Source organism: Coregonus clupeaformis, chromosome 16 (genome assembly GCF_020615455.1).
Source record: "Coregonus clupeaformis isolate EN_2021a chromosome 16, ASM2061545v1, whole genome shotgun sequence".
Lineage (NCBI taxonomy): Eukaryota > Metazoa > Chordata > Actinopteri > Salmoniformes > Salmonidae > Coregonus > Coregonus clupeaformis.
In genome coordinates, this window is record NC_059207.1 from 48,482,982 (window position 1) to 48,508,552 (window position 25,571).

Consider the following 25,571-nt stretch of genomic DNA (forward strand, 5'->3'; position numbering starts at 1 on the left):
TTATTTGTCATTTGTTATGTTTCCCAGCAAGAAACCAAAAATTGGGGCTCAAACAGAAGGGGGAACTAACAAAAAGTCACTAACAACAACCAAAACTAAACAGGTGGGGGTTCTAGGAGGGGTTCTGAAAGACACTCATGGGGGTGTCTACTGAAAGTTGACTAGCAACAACAGCTAGGACCTAAGACACCCACCACGAGGCCCACTAAATTTGCCAAAGAAAGGCAAACAAAATTTAAACCCACACCAAACTTAAAGACAGGAAGCAAACCAAAAAGTGGACCAAAACGAAAAACAAGGAAGATCAGATAAAGGATTGTTTTTTTTAGAAATCAAATAGGGAGAGCCAACTAAAGGTGTTAACCCTCCACATCTCTCAAGCCAACTGGAGCACTTGGCCAGCACAGGTGAAATGCCTTCTGACTAATGAGATGACAAGCCAGCACAAGTGTAACACATACTGACTAATGAGGTGACACCAATCGGTGTGTCGACCATGCTAACGTGCTAACGTCTAACATCAAAATATAAATGGAAAAACCCAAGCCTGTAACACCTTCCCACTTAAGACAACAAATATACAAGTTTGCTCACAACCAACAGAAAACAACTTCCATTTCTCAATATGATCAACTTAAATGCATTGCTACTTAAATGCGTCGCCTTCTTCAATATAAACATGGTGTCTACTGGCTGTCAATAATTAAATGTGTTGACAGCCAGTAGACATTGTGTATTTGACTGTACGTTTTGTTTGTCCCATATGTAACTCTGTGTTATTGCTGTTTTTAGCGCACTGCTTTGCTTTATCTTGGCCAGGTCGCAGTTGTAAATGAGAACTTGTTCTCAACTGGCTTACCTGGTTAAATAAAGGTGAAATAAAATAAAAATAAAAATCCATGTTTATATTGAAGAAGGCAACACATTTAAGTATAGACAGTGCATTCGGAAAGTATTCAGACCCCTTCCCGTTTCCCACATTTTGTTACATTACAGCCTTATTCAAAATTGATTAAATAAACAATTTTCCTCATCAATCTACACAATACCACATAATGACGAAGCGAAAAAAAACAGAAATACCTTATTTACATAAGTATTCAGACCCTTTGCTATGAGATTAGAAATTGAGCTCAGGTTCATCCTTTTTCCATTGTTCATCCTTGAGATGTTTCTACAACTTGATTGGAGTCTACCTGTGGTAAATCCAATTGATTGGACATGATTTGGAAAGGCACACACCTGTCTATACAAGGTCCCACAGTTGACAGTGCATGTCAGAGCAAAAACCAAGACTTGAGGTCGAAGGAATTGTCCGTAGAGCTCCGAGACAGGATTGTGTCGAGGAACAGATCTGGGGAAGGGTACCAAAAACACTGAGGCCTCCATCATTCTTAAATGGAAGAAGTTTGGACTCTTCCTAGAGCTGGCCACCCGGCCAAACTGAACAATTGGGGGAGAAGGGCCTTGGTCAGGGAGGTGACCAAAAACCCAATAGTCACTCTAAAAGAGCTCCAGAGATCCTCTGTGGAGATGGGAGAACCTTCCAGAAGGACAACCATCAGGACTCCACCAATCAGGCCTTGATGGTAGAGTGGCCAGACGGAAGCCACTCCTCAGTAAAAAGCACATGACAGCCCGCTTGGAGTTTGCCAAAAGGCAGCTAAAGGACTCTAAGACCATGAGAAACAAGATTCTCTGGTCTGATGAAACCAACATTGAACTCTTTGGCCTGAATGCCAAGCGTCACGTCTGGAGGAAACCTGGCACCATCCCTACGGTGAAGCATTGTGGTGGCAGCATCATGCTGTGGGGATGTTTTTCAGCGGCAGGGACTGGGAGACTAGTCAGGATCGAGGGAAAGATTAACAGAGTAAAGTACAGAGAGATCCTTGATGGAAACCTGCTCCAGAGCGCTCAGGACCTCAGACTGGGGCAAAGGTCCTTCCAACATGACAACGACCCTAAGGTCACAGCCAAGACAACGCAGGAGTGGCTTCGGGACAAGTCTCTGAATGTCCTTGAGTGGCCCAGCAAGAGCCCGGACTTGAACCCGATCGAACATCTCTGGAGAGACCTGAAAATAGCTGTGCAGCGACGCTCCCCATCCAACCTGACAGAGCTTGAGAGGATCTGCAGAGAAGAATGGGAGAAACTCCCCAAATACAGGTGTGCCACGCTTGTAGCGTCATACCCAAGAAGACGCGAGAATGTAATCACTGCCAAAGGTGCTTCAACAAAGTACTGAGTAAAGGGTCTGAATATTTATGTAAATGTGATATTTCCATTTTTTTTATATCTGTAATACATTTTCAAATAAATTTAAAAACCTGTTTTTGCTATGTCATTAATTGGTATTGTGTGTAGATTGATGAGAAGAAAAAATATATTTTAGAATAAGGCTGTAACGTAACACAACGTGGAAAAAGTATTGGGGTCTGAATACTTTCCGAATGCACTGTATATATATATATATATATATATATATATATATATATATAGATACAGTGAGGGAAAAAAGTATTTGATCCCCTGCTGATTTTGTACGTTTGCCCACTGACAAAGAAATGATCAGTCTATAATTTGAATGGTAGGTTTATTTGAACAGTGAGAGACAGAATAACAACAACAAAATCCAGAAAAACGCATGTCAAAAATGTTATAAATTGATTTGCATTTTAATGAGGGGAATAAGTATTTGACCCCCTCTCAATCAGAAAGATTTCTGGCTCCCAGGTGTCTTTTATACAGGTAACGAGCTGAGATTAGGAGCACACTCTTAGAAAGAGTGCTCCTAATCTCATTTTGTTACCTGTATAAAAGACACCTGTCCACAGAAGCAATCAATCAATCAGATTCCAAACTCTCCACCATGGCCAAGACCAAAGAGCTCTCCAAGGATGGCAGGGACAAGATTGTAGACCTCCACAAGGCTGGAATGGGCTACAAGACCATCGCCAAGCAGCTTGGTGAGAAGGTGACAACAGTTGGTGCGATTATTCGCAAATGGAAGAAACACAAAATAACTGTCAATCTCCCTCGGCCTGGGGCTCCATGCAAGATCTCACCTTGTGGAGTTGCAATGATCATGAGAACGGTGAGGAATCAGCCCAGAACTACACGGGAGGATCTTGTCAATTATCTCAAGGCAGCTGGGACCATAGTCACCAAGAAAACAATTGGTAACACACTACGCTGTGAAGGACTGAAATCCTGCAGCGTCCGCAAAGTCTCCCTGCTCAAGAAAGCACATATACAGGCCCGTCTGAAGCTTGCCAATGAACATCTGAATGATTCAGAGGAGAACTGGGTGAAAGTGTTGTGGTCAGATGAGACCAAAATTGAGCTCTTTGGCATCAACTCAACTTGCCGTGTTTGGAGGAGGAGGAATGCTGCCTATGACCCCAAGAACACCATCCCCACCGTCAAACATGGAGGTGGAAACATTATGCTTTCGGGGTGTTTTTCTGCTAAGGGGACAGGACAACTTCACCGCATCAAAGGGACGATGGACGGGGCCATGTACCGTCAAATCTTGGGTGAGAACCTCCTTCCCTCAGCCAGGGCATTGAAAATGGGTCGTGGATGGGTATTCCAGCATGACAATGACCCAAAACACACGGCCAAGGCAACAAAGGAGTGGCTCAAGAAGAAGCACATTAAGGTCCTGGAGTGGCCTAGCCAGTCTCCAGACCTTAATCCCATAGAAAATCTGTGGAGGGAGCTGAAGGTTCGAGTTGCCAAATGTCAGGCTCGAAACCTTAATGACTTGGAGAAGATCTGCAAAGAGGAGTGGGACAAAATCCCTCCTGAGATGTGTGCAAACCTGGTGGCCAACTACAAGAAACGTCTGACCTCTGTGATTGCCAACAAGGGTTTTGCCACCAAGTACTAAGTCATGTTTTGCAGAGGGGTCAAATACTTATTTCCCTCATTAAAATGTAAATCAATTTATAATTTTTTTTACATGCGTTTTTATGGATTTTTTTGTTGTTATTCTGTCTCTCACTGTTCAAATAAACCTACCATTAAAATTATAGAGTGATCATGTCTTTGTCAGTGGGCAAACGTACAAAATCAGCAGGGGATCAAATACTTTTTTCCCTCACTGTATATCCGGAAGTGAGGCTGGCCGTGGCCCCGATCTTCTCCAGGAAAGCTTTCCACACTCGGGAGGTGAATTGGGGGCCACGGTCCGAGACGATGTACTCCGGAAGTCCATAGTGCCGGAAGACCTGTTGGAACAGAACCTCAGCAACCTGGAGAGCAGAAGGAAGACCAGTTAGTGGCAAAAAATAGCATGATTTTGAGAACCGATCTACGACCCCCATGACTGTGGTGAAGCCGTCAGAACGTGGGAGGTCGGTGACAAAGTCTATGGACAGGTGTGACCAAGGTCGCTGAGGCACTGGTAGAGGAACTAGTTTACCTGCCAGGGCATTCCGAGGTGTCTTCGTTTGGGCACATACAGAACAGGAGTTGACATAGCGAGAGACATCAGAAGCCAAGGTGGGTCACCAGTATTTTTGTGCTCGAGAATGCAGGGTGCGCATAATACCGGAGTGCCCTGCCGTAAGGGTGGTGTGCGCCCAGATCAGCAGGCGGTCACGGAAACTGGTGGGTACATACACACGCCCTGGAGGGGCGTTGGCAGGCGCTGGGTCCTCCTGAGCTGCCTGTCCCAAACGACAGGTGCAACGATGAGAGACGGGTGTAGGATAGGACCCCCCAGATCCTTCCTCTCTCCAGTATGGTGCATCCTGGAGAGTGCGTCGGCTTTCACATTCTGGGATCCTGGGCGGTAGGACAGAATGAATTGAAAGCGAGTAAGAAATTGGGCCCACCTGGCTTGACGAGAGTTCATCCGTTTCGCTGCCCATATGTGCTCCAAATTCCGGTGGTCAGTAAGAATCCGGAATGGATGGACTGCGCCCTGACAGCCAGTGTCTCCATTCCTCCAGAGCGAGGACCACGCCAACAGCTCCCTGTCTCCAACTCCATAGTTCCTCTCTGCGGGGGTAAGCTTTTTAGAGAAAAGGGCACAGGGATACATTTTCTCTGGCTTACCGTGCCGCTGGGAGAGGACCGCACCCACGCCCTGCTCCGATACATCCACTTCCAGGATGAAAGGACAAGATGGATCTGGGTGTTTTAGAATGGGCGCAGTGGTGAACCTCTCCTTCAGCCTCTTGAAGTCAATGTCAGCCTCAGGGTTCCAGGCCAGCTTCTGAGGCCCACCCTTAAGGAGAGAGGTGAGCGAAGTGGCTATGGAGCTGAAGGACCTGATGAAACGCCGGTAGAAATTGGCGAAGCCCAGGAAGCTCTGTAGGCCCTAGATGGTGGTGGGGACTGGCCATGACCTTACGGTGTCCGTTTTCGCTCTTTCCATGAACACCCCCTGAGGACTGGTCCGGTATCCCAGGAAGAAGATGGCCTGTTGGTGGAATTCGCATTTCTCCCCCTTCACCAACAGGCTGTGTTCCCGGAGGCGGAGTAGGACAGCTCTGACGTCCCTGACGTGCTCCTCAAACGTAGCCGGGTAGATCAGGATATCGTTGATGTACACCACCACCTGTCTACTCAGCATGTCTTGGAACACGTCATTGACGAAGGACTGGAACACAGAAGGTTCGTTGGCGAGGCCATAGGGTATGACGCAATATTCATAGTGACCTGAGGTAGTGCTGAATGCCGTCTTCCACTCGTCTCCTTCCCAGATTCGGATCAGGTTGTAGGCACTCCTCAGGTCTAACTTGGTAAAGTACCGGGCCCCTCGTAGCTGATCGATGGCCGACGGAACCAGAGGGAGGGGGTACCGGTACTATGTGGTGACTGCGTTCAGCCCCCTGTAGTCAATGCACGGCCTCAGTCCTCCATCTTTTTTGGCCACGAAGAAGAAGCTGGTGGAGGCAGGAGAGGTAGAGCGTCTGATGAACCCCTGTTTCAGGGTCTCCGCCACATACTTCTCCATGGCCTCAGTCTCCGCCATGGAAAGGGGGTAAATGCGACTCTTCGGGGGGTGTTGTCCCTCCAGCAGGTCAATGGCGCAGTCCCAGGGCCTGTGAGGAGGGAGACACATAGCCTTTGATGAAGAGAAGACATCGGAGAGATCTGCATACTCACGTGGAATGTTGGGCTGGAGGGCAGACTCCGGACTTTCCACTGACGTGGAACAACAAACCACCGGCAGGCAGGTCTTCCGGCATGAGGTGGACCAGGCTGTGATCCTCTTGGTGATACAATTGATGGTAGGGTTGTGTAGTCTGAGCCATGGCAATCCCAAGACGATCCGGTGAAGGGTGATGTGACGATGTGGAATGACAGCTCCTCGTGGTGCTCCGGTAGTGTGGGAATGGTGATGGTGATGGGGAGAGTGACGTGCTGATGGTGGCTGATCCTAGTGGTTTATTGTCCAGCGAGGTGACGTGTAGCAGAGAAGTCAGTGGCACGGTGGGCAACCCCCATTCAGAGACCAGCTCCCTATCTATAAGGTTCCCTGCTGATCCGTAATCTATCATTGCAGTGGAAATGGAAGAGAAGGAATAACCAGTCACCGTTATGGGAACTAAAAACAATGGTTTTGTGATAGGAGATGACATAACACTCACGGAGCGGCTACGGGAGTCATACCGCCTAGATTGTGAGCCGCCAGGAGATCTGTGGTCCGTGATGGTGTAGGGGGTGCTGCACACCTCCATGGGTGAGGACTCAGAGGCAGGGCGACTTCCATAGCTCAGATGGGGTGAGCGTCGAGGCTCCAGGAGGTGTTGGGAACGCTGTCTGTCTCTCAACATGTTGTCAAGACGGGTGGACGTGGCGATGAGGGTATCAAGGTCCATCTCGTCGTCCCGACATGCGAGTTCCGTCTTGATGTCCTCCCGTAAGCCTCTCCTGAAAGCCGTGCGCAGAGCACGCTCATTCCAGACGGAAGATGCCGCCACTATGCGAAAACTCAGAGCGTACTCGGACGTGGGCCCCTCTCCCTGTTGTAGCTGGAGGAGATGCTCACCCCCGTCCTTTCCCTCCATGGGATGATCAAACACCACCCTGAACCGAGCGAGGAAGGTGGAGTAGGGAAGCGCCATGGCCTCACCTCCTTCCCAGACTGCCGTGGCCCAATCCAGCGCCTTTCCTTTAAGTAGCGAAATCACCAGCGCTATCCTGGCTTGGTCAGATGGATATGCCCCAGGCTGACGCGCCAGATAAAGTGAAACCTGTAGTAGGAAGCCGCTACATTTAGTAGATTTACCGTCATAGCGCTCCGGTAGGGCAAGAAGTTGGTGATAGCGCGGGAACAGGGGGATTGGGTGCACTCTCCGCTCCCTGAGGTGGAACCAGACCGCTGGGCAGATTATGTTTGGAGCACTTCCTGCATGGCGCCGTTCAACTTGGCAAGCTGCTGGTGCTGGTCGAGGCACTGGGAAACTCCAGGAGGATTAACTGCTGCATCCATTTTCGTGAGTGGTGTGTAATTCAGTGACGAGCACTGAGGATACGAAGAGGCAAGACGCAGACGCAGGAATTAATAAGGTAAAGGTTTACTTAACAATGAGAAAGAGAATAACAAAGAGTGAGTAAACGACACGACGTTAACAATTACACACAACAATGAACGTCCAGGGCTATATAGTGGTGGTGATGAGATGATGAGGTGCAGGTGCGCTGGAGGTGATTAGGGTGTGTTGGGTTTCCATTCCTGTGTTAGCCGAGGTGGTGCGCTCAGACCGGTGGCTCAGTAGACCGGCGAATCAGAGCACCAGAGGGGAGCAACGGGAGGAGACGTGACACTAAGATTGAATCCTACTACACCAGCTCTGACGCTCGTCTGATGTGGAAGGACTTGCAAACTATTACGGATCACAAAAGGAAACCCAGCCGCGAGCTGCCCAGTGACGCATTCCCCCGCACATTTACTCGGTACCGGTACCCCCTGTATATAGCCTCGTTATTGTTATTTTATAGTGTTCCTTTTTTTCTTATTTATGTCGTATAATTTGTATTTATTTTGTAGTCAATATTTTCTTACATAAAATCTGCACTGTTGGTTAAGGGCTTGTAAGTAAGCTTTTCACGGTAAGGTCAACACCTGTTGTATTCGGCGCATGTGACAAATAACATTTGTTTTGATTTGAACAATACTGGGAGCTGTGATTTTCCTCAGTGGAATGGCCTCAGAGAAATGAGTGGCAGCGTACCTGATTGTTAAGAGAAACTGGTTACCACTCTGTGCTTTGGGCAAAGGACCAACACAGTCCATCAGAACCCTGCTGAAAGGTTAGTCAAAAGCAGGAATAGGCTGCAAAGGTGCAACCGGTACAGCTTGGTTCGGTTTACCCGTCCTCTGGCAAACCACCTGATTTACAGTAAGCCACAACATCCTGTTTCAGAAGAAGTTACGCAAGATACAGTCATATGTCTTGTTGACCCCAAGATGGCCTGCCATACTACCATCGTGAGCCAACCTCAGTGGTGCGAGAATTCCATTTCCTCATCAGAACACCATCTTTGTCAAAGTATCCAACATGAACTTAATAAACTCCTCCTCTGGATGTATCTCAGCAAAAAGAGGGGAGAGTGAAACATCTTTACTCTGTACAGCAATCAGCTGCTTCCTAGACATCGAAGTGTCAACTTTAGGTACCCTCTCTTCCGTCAGTGGTCCTACAAACTCGCTCACCTTTGAGGTTTTCAAAGGAGAGGTTAACTTAGGAGGTTTACCGAAATCAGGATCACACAGAAACGTCTCGTACAGATCGAACATGGTGGGATCGCTGACATCCTCCTCAACCCTAGACTTGCTCCCAGCAACGTTTTTAGACATGGCACAAGTAATGGCACATGCTGGGAAGACTCTAGGGTACATTTCTGATAACCCATCAGGTTCCTCCACTCTGGGTTCCTTACAAACGACAAGATTTGGCACGGCCTTCCCTTCAGCCAAATCATTGCCCAAAATGAATGAGGCCCCCTCCACTGGTAGGCTAGGCCTCACCCCAACGACAATGGAACCTGAAACAAGATCAGACTCGAGTTCCACATTATAAAAGGAACAACATTATACATGCAACCCATCCCCACACCTTGAACTTACATACTGTAACCAGTTGTTGAAGTGTCAGACAAAAGCAAAACACCCTCCAAAATGAAGGATTGGGCTGCCCAAGTGTCTCGTAGTATCTTCACCGGCTGCTTAACAGCATTGCCGCCCTTCTGAAAAAAAGGGTTCATACACATCTGATCCAAAATCTTGTTTAGGAGATACATCCATCCCAATCAGAGATTTGATGGGCTGGAGTGCTCCCACAAAAAGAAACGGCTGTTTCTCTCTTTCATTTTTCTGTTTCAACTTAGGACACAGAGACAATGTGTCCTTTCTCACGGCAGTAATAACAAACTGTCGGATACGAAAAACTAGTTTTCTGCCGATCGTTATCTTTAGGCACTGTAGAAAAAGACTAAAACCTTGCAGTAGGGGGTGAATTCTCTGGATTTCTTTTTGCGTAGGGATAACTACTGGGTGCTTTGTTTGTGAAGGTAGTTTTATGTGTCAAGGACTGCAGCTTTCTTAAGAGTGAGAGTCTTGTGCTCATAAATGTAGGTAGCAACCCTTTCGTGAAGGCAATTCTTGAACTGTTCGAGTAGTATGAGTGCCTTTAAATCCTCAAGGTCCTTGACCTCTTGAGAACCACACTACCGATCAAAAAGACATGCTTGTTCCCTTGCAAATTCAACATGGCTTTGTGATTCTATCTTTCGTAATTTACGGATCTATTGTCTGAATGCCTCTGGGACCAACTCGTAAGCCCGAAGGATAGCAGCTTTAACAATGTCATAATCTGGTCAATAGATAAAGCAGTGTTTTTTTGGGGCGGGGCTTTTCCCACAAGAACACTTTGGAGGGGCAGTGACCATTTTAGGGATGTGGCAATCCGCTCAAACAGAGTAAAATATACATCCACCTCCTTTTCATTGAAAGATGACCGGCTGTTCCAACCAAGATCAAACTCTGTTGAGGGTGCAGGATGGCCTGACTTGATTCTGAGTACTTCCAGATCTATCTCTCTTTGTTGTGCTACCAGCTCCATCTCTTTTAATTTAATGGCATGCTCATATTCCTGTTCTTGTCTGGCTGCACGTTCTCTTTCCCTTTCCTTGTGCTTGAGCTCTAATTTCTGTTGCTCCAATTTCTCCTCAGGTTCCCTTTCACTTTCATAGTTGTTGTTTGTTTGAACTCAAACCTTAAATGATACTCCTTAAAAAGTAGTGTTATGACACTTTATCAGCCAAGTGGGAATTATTTGTTTACAGCGAATGGCTTTCCTATGAGGAGTCTGAAAAATAAGTCGATTAGCTCCCTTTTGTTCTCTTGCACTCTCTTATATTATCTCTCTCTCTCTCTCTCTCTCTCTCTCTCTCTCTCTCCCAAGAAACCTCACATCTTCACAGCCATGTCTCTCCCCTTCACCTTATTCTTCGACGTCTAAAACGGTGTCCTACTCCCTGCCCCCCTCTCTCCCTCTCTCCTCTTAGTGGAACATCACAGGCCTGGACTGGAGCCAGCTCAGTAAGAAGGAGTGTGTGAAGTACGGAGGCTCTCTGGTGGGCAACACCTGTAAGTACGTCCCTGACCTGGCCCTCATGTCCTTCATCCTGTTCTTCGGGACCTACTCCATGACCGTCTCCCTCAAGAAGTTCAAGTTTAGCCGCTACTTTCCTACCAAGGTGAGACTAGAACGAATTGAAGAGGAGCTGGATGTTTATACAGTGACATACAGACTAAATCGCAAATGGCAGCCTGATGCAGCCACAGTTTCATATTTTTCAAGACAAAGATTATCTATTTAAAACTCTTGAGGCAGATATGATTAGGTGTAATCTGTGGTGATTTGGTTTAATCTCTATGGAGATATGGTGTAAATAAGAGCAATGACCGAAACATGTTTAGATCTAAACTTTTGTATACAATTGTCTCCCCAAACTCCTCAATGTACGTACCGGATCCCCTGGTATGCTGAAACTGCATGTTCCTAACAGACAGGAATATTCTATTTCACCTATATTACAGCTGAATACAATTTCAATGCATTGTGTTGAGATGTGTTTGTGTCTCTGCATTTGAAGAGTTTCATTCCAAAACGCTATATATCCATTTTCAGACATGTTGGTAAATTAACTTTTATTGTTTAAAGAAATTATCAAAGAGATTGGTGTGTTTTTTCACTATCTAATCATGGCATGGGGCTATCCAATGACAGACATAAAAAAAAAACTTGATGGTTTCATTTCAGAGAGACAAATATGTTTTTTTTGCAAAATGCAATATATCTGCCTCTCTCAGAGAAATAAGTAGTACTGCTAGGTTTTACAGTCAAATGTAGCAAATAACTAAATTTTTTCAATATTTATATATATTTTTAAAAAAAATCAATACTGTAATATGAGATCTGTATGTAAAACTATTACATTTGACATTTTAGTCATTTAGCCGATGCTGTTATCCAGAGAGACTTACAGTTAGTGCATTCATCTTAAGATAGCTATGTGAGACAACTACATATCACAGTCAAATATACAGGATACGAACATTCCATTCCAGCTAAAAAATGGATATATAGCGTTTTGCAAAAAAACATATTTTCATACACATCTAAAATCTATGAATTGAGAACAGAAATATTTGACACACATGAAGGTAAACAATCATTTCTGATGAAAAAACACAAATGTGAAAAATGTGTGGATATAGTGTTTTGGAAATAAACTCTTCATTTCTTTTTCTTAGAGAGGTTATTTATGTTTCTCACTAGACTTATATTGTATTTTTTTCATTTGCTTTGTTCTGTCTGTGTCTCTGTCCTTGTCTCTGTCTATTGTGTCCGTCTGTGTTTCTGTCTGTTGCTCTGTCTGTGGCTTCTGTAAACAGCTGCGGAAGCTCATCAGTGACTTCTCCATCTTCATGGCCATTATGACCTTCGTGGGTCTGGACAGGTTAATCGGGCTCAAAACCCCCAAGCTCATCGTTCCCACAGAGTTTAAGGTAAAGGAACGGGTTCAAAATAGCCACTCTTTTTATTAGTTATGTTCCTGACCATACCCTGAGCGTAAACCTAATATTGAAACAGTTGTGTATCATTATACATGTCTGTTTTTGTCCTTTAATCAATGAATGGTCACTCGGACACTGTCCCTTACTGACTCCCTTTAGCCCACACGTCCAGACCGGGGTTGGATAGTGCTGCCGTTTGGGAAGAACCCATGGTGGGTGTATTTGGCCAGCTTCGTCCCTGCTCTCCTGGTCACCATCCTCATCTTCATGGACCAGCAAATCAGTGCTGTCATTGTCAACCGGAAGGAGAACAAACTGAGGGTACTTTGAGGGATGTTTTTATTTATTTATTTAACATGTATTTATTGGGGAAGTCCCATTGAAGGCATACCTGGATGTGCTCTATTATATACACAGCCAACTCTGTTATAGTGAAGACATTGATAGCAAGTTTAACCTCAGCTTTTGGAGATCACAATCGGCATCACACATGTTGTTTGCCATAATCTCGGTTAACCCAGAACTAAAATGTTGTGGAATTTGGTCAGAATCTGTCCATGAGAGATGATATTTGCCACAATGAGCAATTTATATTGTAGATAAGAGATGTACTTGTAGGGGTAAAATATAGGTCCTAGAACCTTAATTGGGCTTTGGTGTCATGTTGGGGCCTACATAATGCATAGGACAATTACTTCAATGACATCCCCCAGTGTGAGTTCGTCCTACTCCGCTCTGTGTGTCCCTCCACCTGTGTGTCCCTCCACCTGTGTGTCCCTCCCTGGCAGAAAGGGTGTGGCTACCACCTGGACCTGTTCTGGGTGGGGGTGCTGATGGCTGTCTGCTCCTTCTTGGGCCTGCCCTGGTACGTGGCCGCCACTGTCATCTCCATCGCCCACATCGACTCACTGAAGATGGAAAGTGAGTCCAGCGCCCCTGGGGAGCAGCCCCAGTTCCTGGGTGTCAGGTGAGGGAGCATTGAGCAGTAACCATAGAATGTGACTATGGAGGATGTACAGTGCCTTGCAAAAGTATTCATCCCCCTTGGCGTTTCTCCTATTTTGTTGCATTACAACCTGTAATTTAAATTGATTTTTATTTGGATTTCATGTAATGGACATACACAAAATAGTCCAAATTGGTGAAGTGAAATGGAAAAACTAACTTGTTTCAAAAAATTATACAAAATGTATAATGAAAAAATGGTGCGTGCATGTGTATTGCTATGAAGTCCCTAAATAAGTTCTGGTGCAACCAATTACCTTCAGAAGTCACATAATTAGTTAAATAAAGTCCACCTGTGTGCAATCTAAGTGCCACATGATCTCAGTATATATACACTTGTTCTGAAAGGCCCCAGAGTCTGCAACAACACTAAGCAAGGGGCACCAACAAGCAAGCGGCACCATGAAGACCAAGGAGCTCTCCAAACAGGTCAGGGACAAAGTTGTGGAGAAGTACAGATCAGGGTTGGGTTATAAAAAAATATCCGAAACTTTGAACATCCCACGGAGCACCATTAAATCCATTATTAAAAAATGGAAAGAATATGGCACCACAACAAACCTGCCAAGAGAGGGCCGCCCACCAAAACTCACAGACCAGGCAAGGAGGGCATTAATCAGAGAGGCAACAAAGAGACCAAAGATAACCCTGAAGGAGCTGCAAAGTTCCACAGCGGAGATAGGAGTATCTGTCCATAGGACCACTTTAAGTCGTACACTCCACAGAGCTGGGCTTTACGGAAGAGTGGCCAGAAAAAAGCCATTGCTTAAAGAAATAAATAAGCAAACACGTTTGGTGTTCGCCAAAAGGCATGTGGGAGACTCCCCAAACATATGGAAGAAGGTACTCTGATCAGATGAGACTAAAACTGAGCTTTTTGGCCATCAAGGAAAACGCTATGTCTGGTGCAAACCCAACACCTCTCATCACCCCGAGAACACCAACCCCACAGTGAAGCGTGGTGGTGGCAGCATCATGCTGTGGGGATGTTTTTCATCGGCAGGGACTGGGAAACTGGTCAGAATTGAAGGAATGATTGATGGCGCTAAATACAGGGAAATTCTTGAGGGAAACCTGTTTCAGTCTTCCAGAGATTTGAGACTAGGACGGAGGTTCACCTTCCAGCAGGACAATGACCCTAAGCATACTGCTAAAGCAACACTCGAGTGGTTTAAGGGGAAACATTTAAATGTCTTGGAATGGCCTAGTCAAAGCCCAGACCTCAATCCAATTGAGAATCTGTGGTATGACTTAAAGATTGCTGTACACCAGCGGAACCCATCCAACTTGAATGACCTGGAGCAGTTTTGCCTTGAAGAATGGGCAAAAATCCCGGTGGCTAGATGTGCCAAGCTTATAGAGACATACCCCAAGAGACTTGCAGCTTTAATTGCTGCAAAATGTGGCTCTACAAAGTATTGACTTTGGGGGGGGGTGAATAGTTTCACAAAAAAAATTATTTTGCATCTTCAAAGTGGTTGGCATGTTGTGTAAATCAAATGATACAACCCCCCCCAAAATCCATTTTAATTCCTGGTTGTAAGGCAACAAAATAGGAAAATGCCAAGGGGAGTGAATACTTTTGCAAGCCACTGTACAGGACAGTATAGTCCAGGCAGGGCTTGTCTCTTGTCTGCTGTCTATTACAAACGGAAAGGTTTGCTGGTAGTCATCTTCTCTCTCTCTCACCCGCTCTTTCTCTAATGAACAGGGAGCAGAGACTGACAGGGATTCTGGTGTTTGTTCTCACTGGAGTATCCATCTTCCTGGCTCCCATTCTACAGGTCAGTAAAATATATTAATTTCCTCTGACCTAAACAAGGATTTTGGATGAATAATAACAGTGGCTGCGCCCCAAATGGCACCCTATTCCCTATGGGCGCTGGTCAAAAGTAGTGCACTGAATAGTAGTGCACTTGCCATTTGGGGTGCAATCAGTGTGTTTTCTATACCACCACATGCCATTAAAGGGGTTCAACATGATAATGTGCTGATGTTGTCTATGTGTTTAACATGTGTGTTCGCCCTCTCTTCCACAGTTCATACCCATGCCAGTACTTTACGGTGTGTTTCTCTACATGGGCGTGGCATCTCTTAGCGGCATTCAGGTTTGTATAGACCAGAAAACAAAGTAGACAGCCAGTGGTTGTGTCAATTGAAAGTCTCATGGTATGCGGTTCCTCCTCTGACATGAATTCAAATCTCCAAATTAAGATACATTCTCTGTGATGTCGTTCTTTTCCTTATCAGAAACCGTGTGTCTGGAGGGAAGGTGACTGTATTCTAGCAGCGTCTAAAGCAGCAATTTGGAGATGCATTTTGATGAGGGTGTTAGCTAGGCTGCTCAGAGCAGAGCTAGGAGATCAGGGAAGGCTCAGTGAGTGTTTGTGTGTGTGGGTGCTGTTTGACTGCACCCTGCCAATCAAAGGGAAATGTCACAGACGAAAGAGTAAAATGTCAACAGCAAGGTGAACAAACATTAGACAGGGTCCATGAAAGTATAAATGGAAAATGTCACAAGCCTATTGTCCACAATCCATAAACAATTGTGTGTGTCTCAGTTGGTAGAGCATGGAGTTTGCAATGCTAGGGTTGTTGTCCTGCTGGGATTACCCATATGAAAATGTATACACACATTACTGTAAGTCACTTTGGATAAGTGTCTGCTAAATTGCATATATTCTATAGATAAAACCTCGGAAATGGGAATAACGCAGGCAGTGATGAGTGTGTGTTCTCATTGTCACTCCCCTGTAGTTCTGGGAGAGGATCAAGTTGTACATGATGCCGTCCAAGTACCAGCCAGACTTCCCTTTCCTGCGTCACGTGCCTCTGAGGAGGGTCCACCTCTTCACCCTGGTCCAGATCATCTGTCTGGCTGTCCTCTGGGTGCTCAAGTCCACCGTCCTGGCCATCCTCTTCCCTGTCATGGTATTATTCATTACTCGCTTTTGATTGGAACAAGCATTAATACAGGGCTGTCAAACCCATTCCATGGAGGACTGAATGTCTGCTGTTTTTGTTTTTTCCTTTCAATTTGTGTCCAATTAAGACCTAGACAACCAGCTGAGGGGAGTTGTTACTAATAAATTAGCTTAACTGATCAATCAAGTACAGTACATGGGAGGAGCAAAACCTGCAGACACTCGCCCCTCAATGGAATGAGTATGACACCCCTGCATTAATGCATAAAAAAAGATGGTCAGCTCTCACAAGCTAAAGTTTTACTTAGATTTATAACCAGCAATCACAACGGACATACATTCGGCTATACATTCAAGCACCCATCAACATACAAATGACCTGTGATGTAAATGCTGGTTACTTATGAAGAGTTTAACTTCTTTCCTGTTGATGTTATTTTCTTGTCATGGAAGTTATGTAATAAAGGATCATGTGCTTGTGTGGTTAACAGATCCTGGGGTTGCTGGTGGTGCGTAAGATGCTGGACATGGTGTTCTCTCAACACGACCTGGCCTGGATAGATGATATCCTGCCCGGGAAAGACAAGAAGAAGGATAAGAAGAAGAAGGGCGTTAAAGATGACACGAAGAAGAAAGACAAGAAGAAAGTGAGAGCAGACGACAGCAAAGATGAGGTGAGAAACGTTAAGTTTTACTGCCACCAACTGGTTGGCTTAGAGAAAAAGAAACCTTGCTAAATAATGTATTTCTGATGGCTGTGTTTTGTGTGTGTGCTTGTGTGTGTTTGCATGCAGGAGAAGTACCACGCTTACTCCAACTGCTCGTCCAGGTCTGAGTCTGACGTGGACCGCAGGTATTGTGTGCTTAAACTACACGTCCCCTACAGAGACCTCCTTCAGCCCGCTGACGCCCAGTCACAGTGGGCCGCTCACTGCCAGCCAGGCAAATACTTCCCCTGATACACAGATTACATAAACATGAAACATCAGCCTGGCAGATATACGCAGACACCCAAAACATGCACGCACACACACACACGGGCGCCTGACTTTGTCTTAAAGTAAAATCAAATAAAAAGAGTTAAACATTTTAAAACCATTTCCTGCAATTGTACACTGTTTCTTTACAGGTGGAATCCATATTTATGTACAGAACACAACCATTTTTCTTAAGTTAAATTATATTGAGGTCGAGTACATTTATCTAGGCCTATATGCCAACAGTGCGCAACAATGCCTAATTTATTATAATCATTACAGATAGCAAATCCTAAATTGCTCCATAGTCAATAAAAAACAAGTGCCATTTAAGATTGATTTGTTGAAACCGTAATATCAACTGGTTATATTATATCGTGGAACACAGTCTTCAAAAAGGCAGTAACCTCAGCAGTGGAGTTTCTTGTATAAGCCTATTGGCGGTGCAATGGCATAGCCTTGTTTTGTTAATTTAGCAAGACACTCTTCTTTCCTGAGCCCTTATCACAGTCAATACACATATTTTGTAGTAAAAAGACAATGTAATATTACAGAATAAAATCCAACAGAGTATTATTCCAAATGAAAAAAGTACGAAGTGAATCGCATCTGGTGTCTGGAATAGTTATTCTGAAAGAGTGATCATTTGAAACGGGACTCAATTTGGCGAGTTGAAAGACCATTTTTTTCATACAGACATTTGATTTAGTTTATTCTGCATGTTTGGAATTTTCTAAATGGACAATTCCACGTGATGAATTACAGCCACAACATATTTTTGCAGTAGGCATAGGCTTAATGATTCTGATGAAAATACGGTCTTTGTCTTTATCAAACTAATGTTTTTACATATTTTCAGTGTGGAACCTGTGCAGCCAAGCCCTAGACTAACAAATTCAAAAGGGCACTAGCAGTTCACAAAGTAGCGAAGCAGAAAATAGAAGGAACGCAATTATTCCAAAACTGCAGCTCATTGTTGGAACACATATTTCCCTACTTCAATCAATCAGTCCATTTTGAATTTGTGATAAAACTGTCATCATTTGGCAAGGAATGTAGCTTGTGTATCCCATCAGTTAGATTCGTTTTTTATAGGCATGTATTTCTGTGTGTGCCCACTCAGGACGCCTGTGTAACGGGAGCAGTCAGAACGCAATTGAGTGAGTGAAACATGGAGCGGAAAGGGAATTTAGGGAGAATAACTGCTTGATGCTTGGCTTAGTTTATTTTTAGTTGTGCCCCGCAAATGCACACGTGGGCCTATGAAACAATAGAGTCAAAGCAAATTAACGTTGTCTTCAAGACAACTAAATAGTTGTACTGAATTTCATTTTTTAAACATCTCTGGTTAAAGGTCGAGTTTTGACGTCCATCAAGAGACTCATGCCCATCCCTACCTCCGACATGGATTTTTTAGTTTTTTAAAACGTTGTCACAGTGTCACCATGAAAATGTTAAAAACTTGTCTCAGCAGCATATATATTTTACGCAACGAGGGTCAATTTTACTTACCAAGCAAAGCAGAGCTGCTTTATCGGGGTACAAATATCCTGTGCTTTTTAATTTTGCACATATGCGCATGCACCTTGGTTACATTGTAACCGTGAAGCAGCCAGTGTTGCCAACTCCTCAGTAAAGAAAGTAGCTATTGGCTGTCCTAAAAGTCGCCAGGGTGGGGCCCACCGCAGCACCCGCTGCTCGTTGAGAAGAGTAAGAACGATACGTGCTTTCACGTCAGAGTCTCCAATAACACCAGAAAAAGTCCCTAGAGTTGTCGCTAGTCACTTTTTTGAAAATGTGTTGCTAGATGGGTCTGAAAACTTGCTAAATATAGCGACAAAGTCACTAAGCTGGCAACACTGGAAGCGGCCACGTGCGCTTGGTGCACTCACATATGGGGCTCAACCAGGACTGTTACTTTTGTAACTGAATTAAAACATTTTAGCTATGTGATTTAACCAATTGATGTTGGGAAAATAGATGGCAAAAATACAGAATGGTGTTAAATGCCTGTAAACAGCTATATATATTTCACAGATTTAATCATACGCAGCTCAAATGATAGGTAACAACACCCTGAGTGCATTGGACAAATGTAACAGCACAACAAAATAGATAAACAATTTTATTTTGCAGGTGCCTTTTCATTTTAAACACCAGTGGTGTAACTAGTGCTTTCTAACTGCACTGAAACAAAAAGGTGGTGGGCGGGAGTGTAGCAAAAAATGTCCAGAGGGCAAAACCATTGATGCAATCTGTTAACTATTATATAATATATAAAGTGGACATATTTACTATTTAATACAAACTAGCTCAAAACATTACTAATCATTGAAAATGACAAATTACCCAATGGATCATGATACTTTTCTGGTAAAAAAGTGGGGGTGCAAAAACATACGTTTGCACCCTTATTTTGAAGGTGGGGATGCAGCTACTCCGTTCGCGCCATTGCTCAGGCGCCTATGCACACACACATACACACACACAGTCTTGTACAACTAACCTTGTGGACACACACAATTCAGTCCCATTCAAAATCCTATTTTCCCGTACCCCTAACCCGTACCCGTACCTAAACTTAACCCTAACCTTAACCTTAACCCGAAAACCCTAACCCTAGCTCCTAACCCTAACTCCTAACCCTAAACCCCCTAGAAATAGCATTTGACCTTGTGGGGACTAACAAAATGTCCCCAGTTGGTCAGATTTTTGTTTGTTTACTATTCTTGTGGGGGCTTTTGGTCCCCACAAGTATAGTTAAACACGTCCACAAGCACGCACACACACACACACACACACACACACACACACACACACACACACACACACACACACACACACACACACACACACACACACACACACTTATAAATACATACATCTATAAATACACACAATTTATCACAGACACAGTGTTCCATATTGTTCTCAGAGAATATACCTTCATACCCTTCTCTCCATGCACTTTGATGCAAAGCAGATATTATGTTGGGTTTGGTAAGCAACCCTTGCTGCTATTTTTCCTGCACTCGTATGTGCTGCGTTATGAAAACTAGTTGTGTAATTTTGTGTCAGTGTTTCTCGATATGTGTACACACATCACAGGCACATGCATGTGCATAATTCCAACACGCTAGCCAATATCCATACACTATCTCCTATGTATTTTCAGGCACTGGCTTGGTTTATATTCTGTAGAAATGTTTACCATATTGGAATAGATGAATAAAAGTTTTAAATGATATTTGTATGTAGTGGATACACAGTATTTGAGAGTGAACAGCGTTTGGCCCACTGTATGTGTGCATCCCCATGCCACATGCACCAGGCTTCTCTCAGAGTTTTGGTTGTTTCTTTTTCCTCCATGTGTTGTATGTACCCAATAGTCTAGTAGTCTATCTATGGGTTCCATTCACAAACAAAAATTATTTGTTTAGTTGTGTCTTCATCTCGTATAGTTGCATATTCTTCCCCCTCTATCCTTTTAGTCATGTGTACCTCTGCATGTTATTTTTGAATAAGAACTATGATAACAATTCATGTCTGCATTACTTTTAAGGAAGCATGGTTCAGAATAGACTTACGCTTTATCCCAACCCCTCTGAAAGACACACATACAGATTAGAGATGTTGGAGCAGGGGGCTGCCACACTGGGCACACGTGGAGCAGTTGTTGTGGGGGTTAAGTGCCTTGCTCAAGGGCACAACGGTAGGAAATGGCATCTAGGATTTGATACCAGCAACCCTCCAGTTGCCAGCTCACTTCTTGACAGATTTTTTCCATTAGACCTGGGATTCGATCTGGCAACTCTCCAGTCGTTGGTTCGACTCTAACCGCTAGGCTACCTGCCGCCCTTAGACATACATGGTTTAGACCTACGCCTTTGCTAGTGGTTTTTCTAAATAAATTAGGAAAGGGAAAACTGCAAAGTAAGGAGAAACTTTCATTTAGTGAAGCTTCACATTTATTCTTCACAAACTGTACATTGAATTCATTCCCACCCCTCACATTTCCCATATTGTGTGCGCTGATCAAGAAGGGTGCAATTGCAGACCGCAATTAGAGGTGTTTTCTGATATAGGTGTTTCTTGATATCAAGTTACACCCATTGATGCTCGCCATAGGTCCGTGGCCATTTATTTCACGTCGGGGACAACAGTTGCTGACAACTGTAGCATTGTAGCTAACCCTAACCCTTTTCCTAACCTTAACCTCAGTCTACTAACCTGCCACGCTAATTCACCTAACCTGCCACGCTAAACCGCCTAACCTGCTACGTTGATTAACCTAACCTGCCATGTTAGTTATCCTAACCTGCTATGTAAACAAATAACGTGTGTCGAGAAACCATCAATCTCACAACACCGGAACTGACCAATGGCAGGTATCAATGGCCGTTTCCTGATATTAGGGAACTCCTACATCAAGAAATGCCCCGAATTGCAGTTTGCAATTGCACCATATTCAGCTGATCAACAGAAAGGCTTGAAACACTATGGCATAAAGAACAGACATCAATCACAGTTGACAGCCAGCCTAACTCCCTGTCACACTGTTTCACATTAGTTTGCCCAACCTCGCCTCTAGTCTAATTTACTCTCTGGTACTATGAACCAGATCCAGATTACATCTAACTACTGACTACCTCCCTGTCTAGCCCAAGGTTAACTTACCCCTCTCCTGTCTCCAGTCCCTCCTTCCTTCTGCGTTTCTTGCCTCTCGCTGTGTATGTCATATGTCATTTAACAGAATATTTTATCCAAAGCTACTTACAGTAGCATGCATACATTATTGTATATGTAGCCCCAGTGGTAAACAAACCCATTTTAGCCACACAGGACGACATGAATGTATGATAACTGGAACTTGCCGTTCCTCAGCATCACCCTGCATCTGAAGATCTCCTGTCCCTCGTCCCCGACGGTCCCTATGGCCCATGGCCGTGGCATGGCCTTCCCTGTGCCCCAGGTGAAGATCGAGATGGAGTCGGACTAAGACACGGACACTGATCACCCCCGCCACAGGGACTTGAGCAGCAAAACAACGCTTAAGGCGAATGACAGACAAAGTTGTCACCTGTAGGCACTGACTGCTGTGTGACCGAGCACAGGCATACAATGGTCCACCGCGGACTCTGTACAGTACATAGCCATAAAATGCTGACCCACTCACACACTAAGACTCTTCTAGAATGCCTGCAGAGGACAATACAAGGTGGCATGGACTAACAGCTGACAGCATATGACACCTAATATAAATAAACTGTGAATACAACATGTACATGGAATAACTTAGCTCAAATGTACAGTACATTTTTACTTGATCTGATTCTTCACATAGCTGTCAATTTCAATGTGTCCAAAATCCCAGTAACAGCTTCTGCTTTTAAACTAGGAGGCTCTTTGCTGAACTGTCATGGATATCTCTGTAAAGAACATGTTGACTGTATAATTTTCAGGACATGCTTAAGTTTAGAAACACAATGGAGGGATATAGGAGAAAAGGGAGTGAAGGATCTCGTCTGTATGTGCTGTATATGAGAATATTTTGTGTCAAGATATTTCTATTTATATAAATTATAAAATGATATAGTATGTATTTTTCACTGTTCATATAGAGAGATATATAGTAAGTATGAAGTATGAGGTCCAGAATAACTTTAAGTGCAATCCAGAATTTCAATGTCAGTAAAAATGGCCTGCCTTTTCATGTGATAAATGAGTTCTTGAATATCCTTCTTCAGCAAATAATTGTATTTTGGTGTGTGTGTGTGTGTGTTGTTAGGTTGTATGGTGCCTCTTCTTGTAGCAAACGACCGTTCCTATTTCCTCTTGTGTTTTCAAGCCACTGGAGAAAAAAGAAACAACCAAAACATGTGAATAGCCTACTAGACTGAATACTGTTTTTTTTAGTGCTGAAAATGAATGATTTGTTAGTAACATGGTTGAATACAGCGTTTTGCAATCATGCTATTATTCCCTACTGCAGGGGTCATCAATTAGTTTCAGCTGCGGGACAACTTTTTCTTGAGTGGATAGTGGGGGGGCCGGAACATAATTATAAATCATTTGTACTCTGCAAATTGAAGCAAGAAGCCCAAACCAGGGTTCATACACATTTTGACAGATGGAATTTCATGACTTTTCTAGGACTTCTCAATTACTTTTAAACACATTTGCATGACCAACAATTGGTGGTGTCTCTATGTACAAAAAATGTATGCATAAATGTGGTATCGACACTGGGAGGCTGCTCTCTGATCCCATCTGATCTCCTGTCGTTGTGCAAGGCACTTACCCCCCCCACCCACCAAGTAGAATACCTGTTAGGTAACTGTATAAAACATGTGTTCAATCCTCAGTCTGGAGAGCTAATGTGTGTGCAGGCTTTTGATCAAGCCCTGCTCAAACACATCAGAGTCAGTTTATCAAGGTCTGGTGGAGAAGCTCATGTCTAAAATGTGGTTTGTTAGAGGGGGACTGGAACAAAAGCCTGCACACCCAGTAGCTCTCCTGGAAGATGGTTGACTACCCTTGATGTAAAACATTGCAACTTTACAACCAAATATGTTTTATGCCTTAATAAAATAATTAATTAATTAAATATATCAAAGATCAAATGACTATGATAGGCTACAAATATTTGTATTCAGCTGAAGCAAGCACACATATTTCTTCAGGAAATGTACTTTTTTAGTTTAGTCATATTTATTTTAGCTAGGCCTACCTCAGAAGTGTTTACTTTGCAGACTGACAAGCATCTATTGAGTTGCAATGTCCCATACATTTGATGCCCAAATCAACTGGAAGTATCTACAAAAACAAGTTTTGCAGCCACATAATCCAAAATATTTTTTCCTAAAATTAGTGTTCGTGATTCACAAATGATTATTTTGATTCACATGACTCGATTCACAACGATTGAACAGAATCCCAACTATTACAATGGTGAATTAGTGAATCGTTCATTTCATCAAAAATAATCGTTTCAATTACTCATTTGTATGGCACTTTGTATGGCTTTTTCCGCTATCCTGGCTGATGTTTTATATATATATATATATGATTGATAAAATATTTTTAAATGGCCTAAATAAAGTACCTTTCCATGACTTTTCCCATACTTTTCAGATTTGATCATTTTCCAAACCTTTCCAGGCCTGGAAAACACAATATTTAAATTCCATGACTTTTTCTGGATTTTCATGATGTACGAACCCTTGCCAAGCAAAAATTGTATTTGACAAAAACATAATCATTTCAAACCTTGATTACATTGGTACATGATCATATATATTTCTGTTTATGAGTGGAAATACATGGGAATAGATTTACTAAATTAAAATAATTTTTGTATTTTATGTTCAAAAAATTATTTGTAATAATAATTTGGCCCGCGGTACGCCAGTTGACGATCCCTGCCCTACTGTGTGTAAATGACTGTGGACACTTACTGAGCAGACACCTAACAATAACCCAAAGACGATGTACAAACTGTATTCTTGTGATATTTGCTGTGTTGTTAAATGTTGATCCTTTCAATATGATTGATTTTACCAACATAGAAACGCCTGTGCATTATAAAAAAAGTTTGTATGCATTATTACAGATTTAGTAAGACCATAACTACAGTTATGTATTTATTATTATACTGAAGAAAATTATATGGAAAAGAAAATGCCATGGAAACCAATTTTTTAATTCGGTATATGGGAATTTAACCTCAAACTGTATTTTTATGTGCACTACATATTTACACACAGACTTTTATCTGCAACAAGTCAATTTGATGGAAACACAAGTCTGATGGGAAAATTCTCCAGGGTTTCCCTTAGCTGGTAATTGCTGGCATTTGGCTGATAAAAAAATAAAAAGCTAATAAATTAAATTGAAGCCAAATTGTCCAGGAGAGGTTGTCTATCATAGCCGGCACCCCAGATTTGCGCTTCAGCACCATTCTCTCACGCCTTGCGGGCACATGCGCCTGCTGCTGAGGAGAGAGAGAGCGAGAGAGGAGCCTTGGCCTAGTCCACTGTTGATTGTGAAGATGGAGGCCTTTTTCATTGAAGTAAAACAAAAGTTAGAGGAAAAAGAGTATGCCTTTAGTGAAAAGCCTACAAGGGGAATGTAATATAAGTTTCAATATTGTAGTGGACTAAGATGAGAAGAATGTAGGCTACTGTACAACTCCTTATTTAGGTAGGATGCAATTTTGGAACTTACATTTATTTATAATAATTAGTTTTTATAATTTGTATTATTATTATTGTATATCATTGTTATTATTGTAAGCTTATTTACTGAACAAAAATATAAACGCAACATGCAACAATTTCAATTTTACTGAGTTACAGTTCATATAAGGAAATCAGTCAATTCAAATAAATTCATTAGGCCCTAATCTATGGATTTCACATGACTGGGCAGGGGCGCAGCCATGGGTGAGCTTGGGAGGGCATAGGCCCACCCACTTGGGAGCCAGGCCCAGCCAATCAGAATGAGTTTATTACAGACAGAAATACTCCTCAGTTTCATCAGCTGTCCGGGTGGCTAGTCTCAGACAATCCCACAGGTGAAGAAGTCGGATGTGGAGGTCCTGGCCTGGCGTGGTTACAC

At 43.4% G+C, this 25,571-nt stretch overlaps 1 protein-coding gene across 1 annotated transcript in view; it reads left to right on the top strand.

Annotated features, from left to right (window-relative positions):
- Window positions 1-23,249, top strand: part of LOC121585040 (electrogenic sodium bicarbonate cotransporter 4-like) — a 72,969-nt gene extending 49,720 nt beyond the window's left edge. Inside the window, exons 18-27 of the mRNA XM_041901374.2 lie at window positions 10,531-10,722; window positions 11,924-12,037; window positions 12,206-12,367; window positions 12,835-13,013; window positions 14,763-14,835; window positions 15,091-15,159; window positions 15,809-15,982; window positions 16,467-16,649; window positions 16,770-16,828; window positions 21,837-23,249. Of these exons, the coding sequence (XP_041757308.1) occupies window positions 10,531-10,722; window positions 11,924-12,037; window positions 12,206-12,367; window positions 12,835-13,013; window positions 14,763-14,835; window positions 15,091-15,159; window positions 15,809-15,982; window positions 16,467-16,649; window positions 16,770-16,828; window positions 21,837-21,951 (1,320 nt within the window). The 3' untranslated portion in view covers window positions 21,952-23,249. The remainder of the gene's footprint in view (window positions 1-10,530; window positions 10,723-11,923; window positions 12,038-12,205; window positions 12,368-12,834; window positions 13,014-14,762; window positions 14,836-15,090; window positions 15,160-15,808; window positions 15,983-16,466; window positions 16,650-16,769; window positions 16,829-21,836) is intronic.
- The last annotated feature ends 2,322 nt before the right edge of the window (window positions 23,250-25,571 follow it).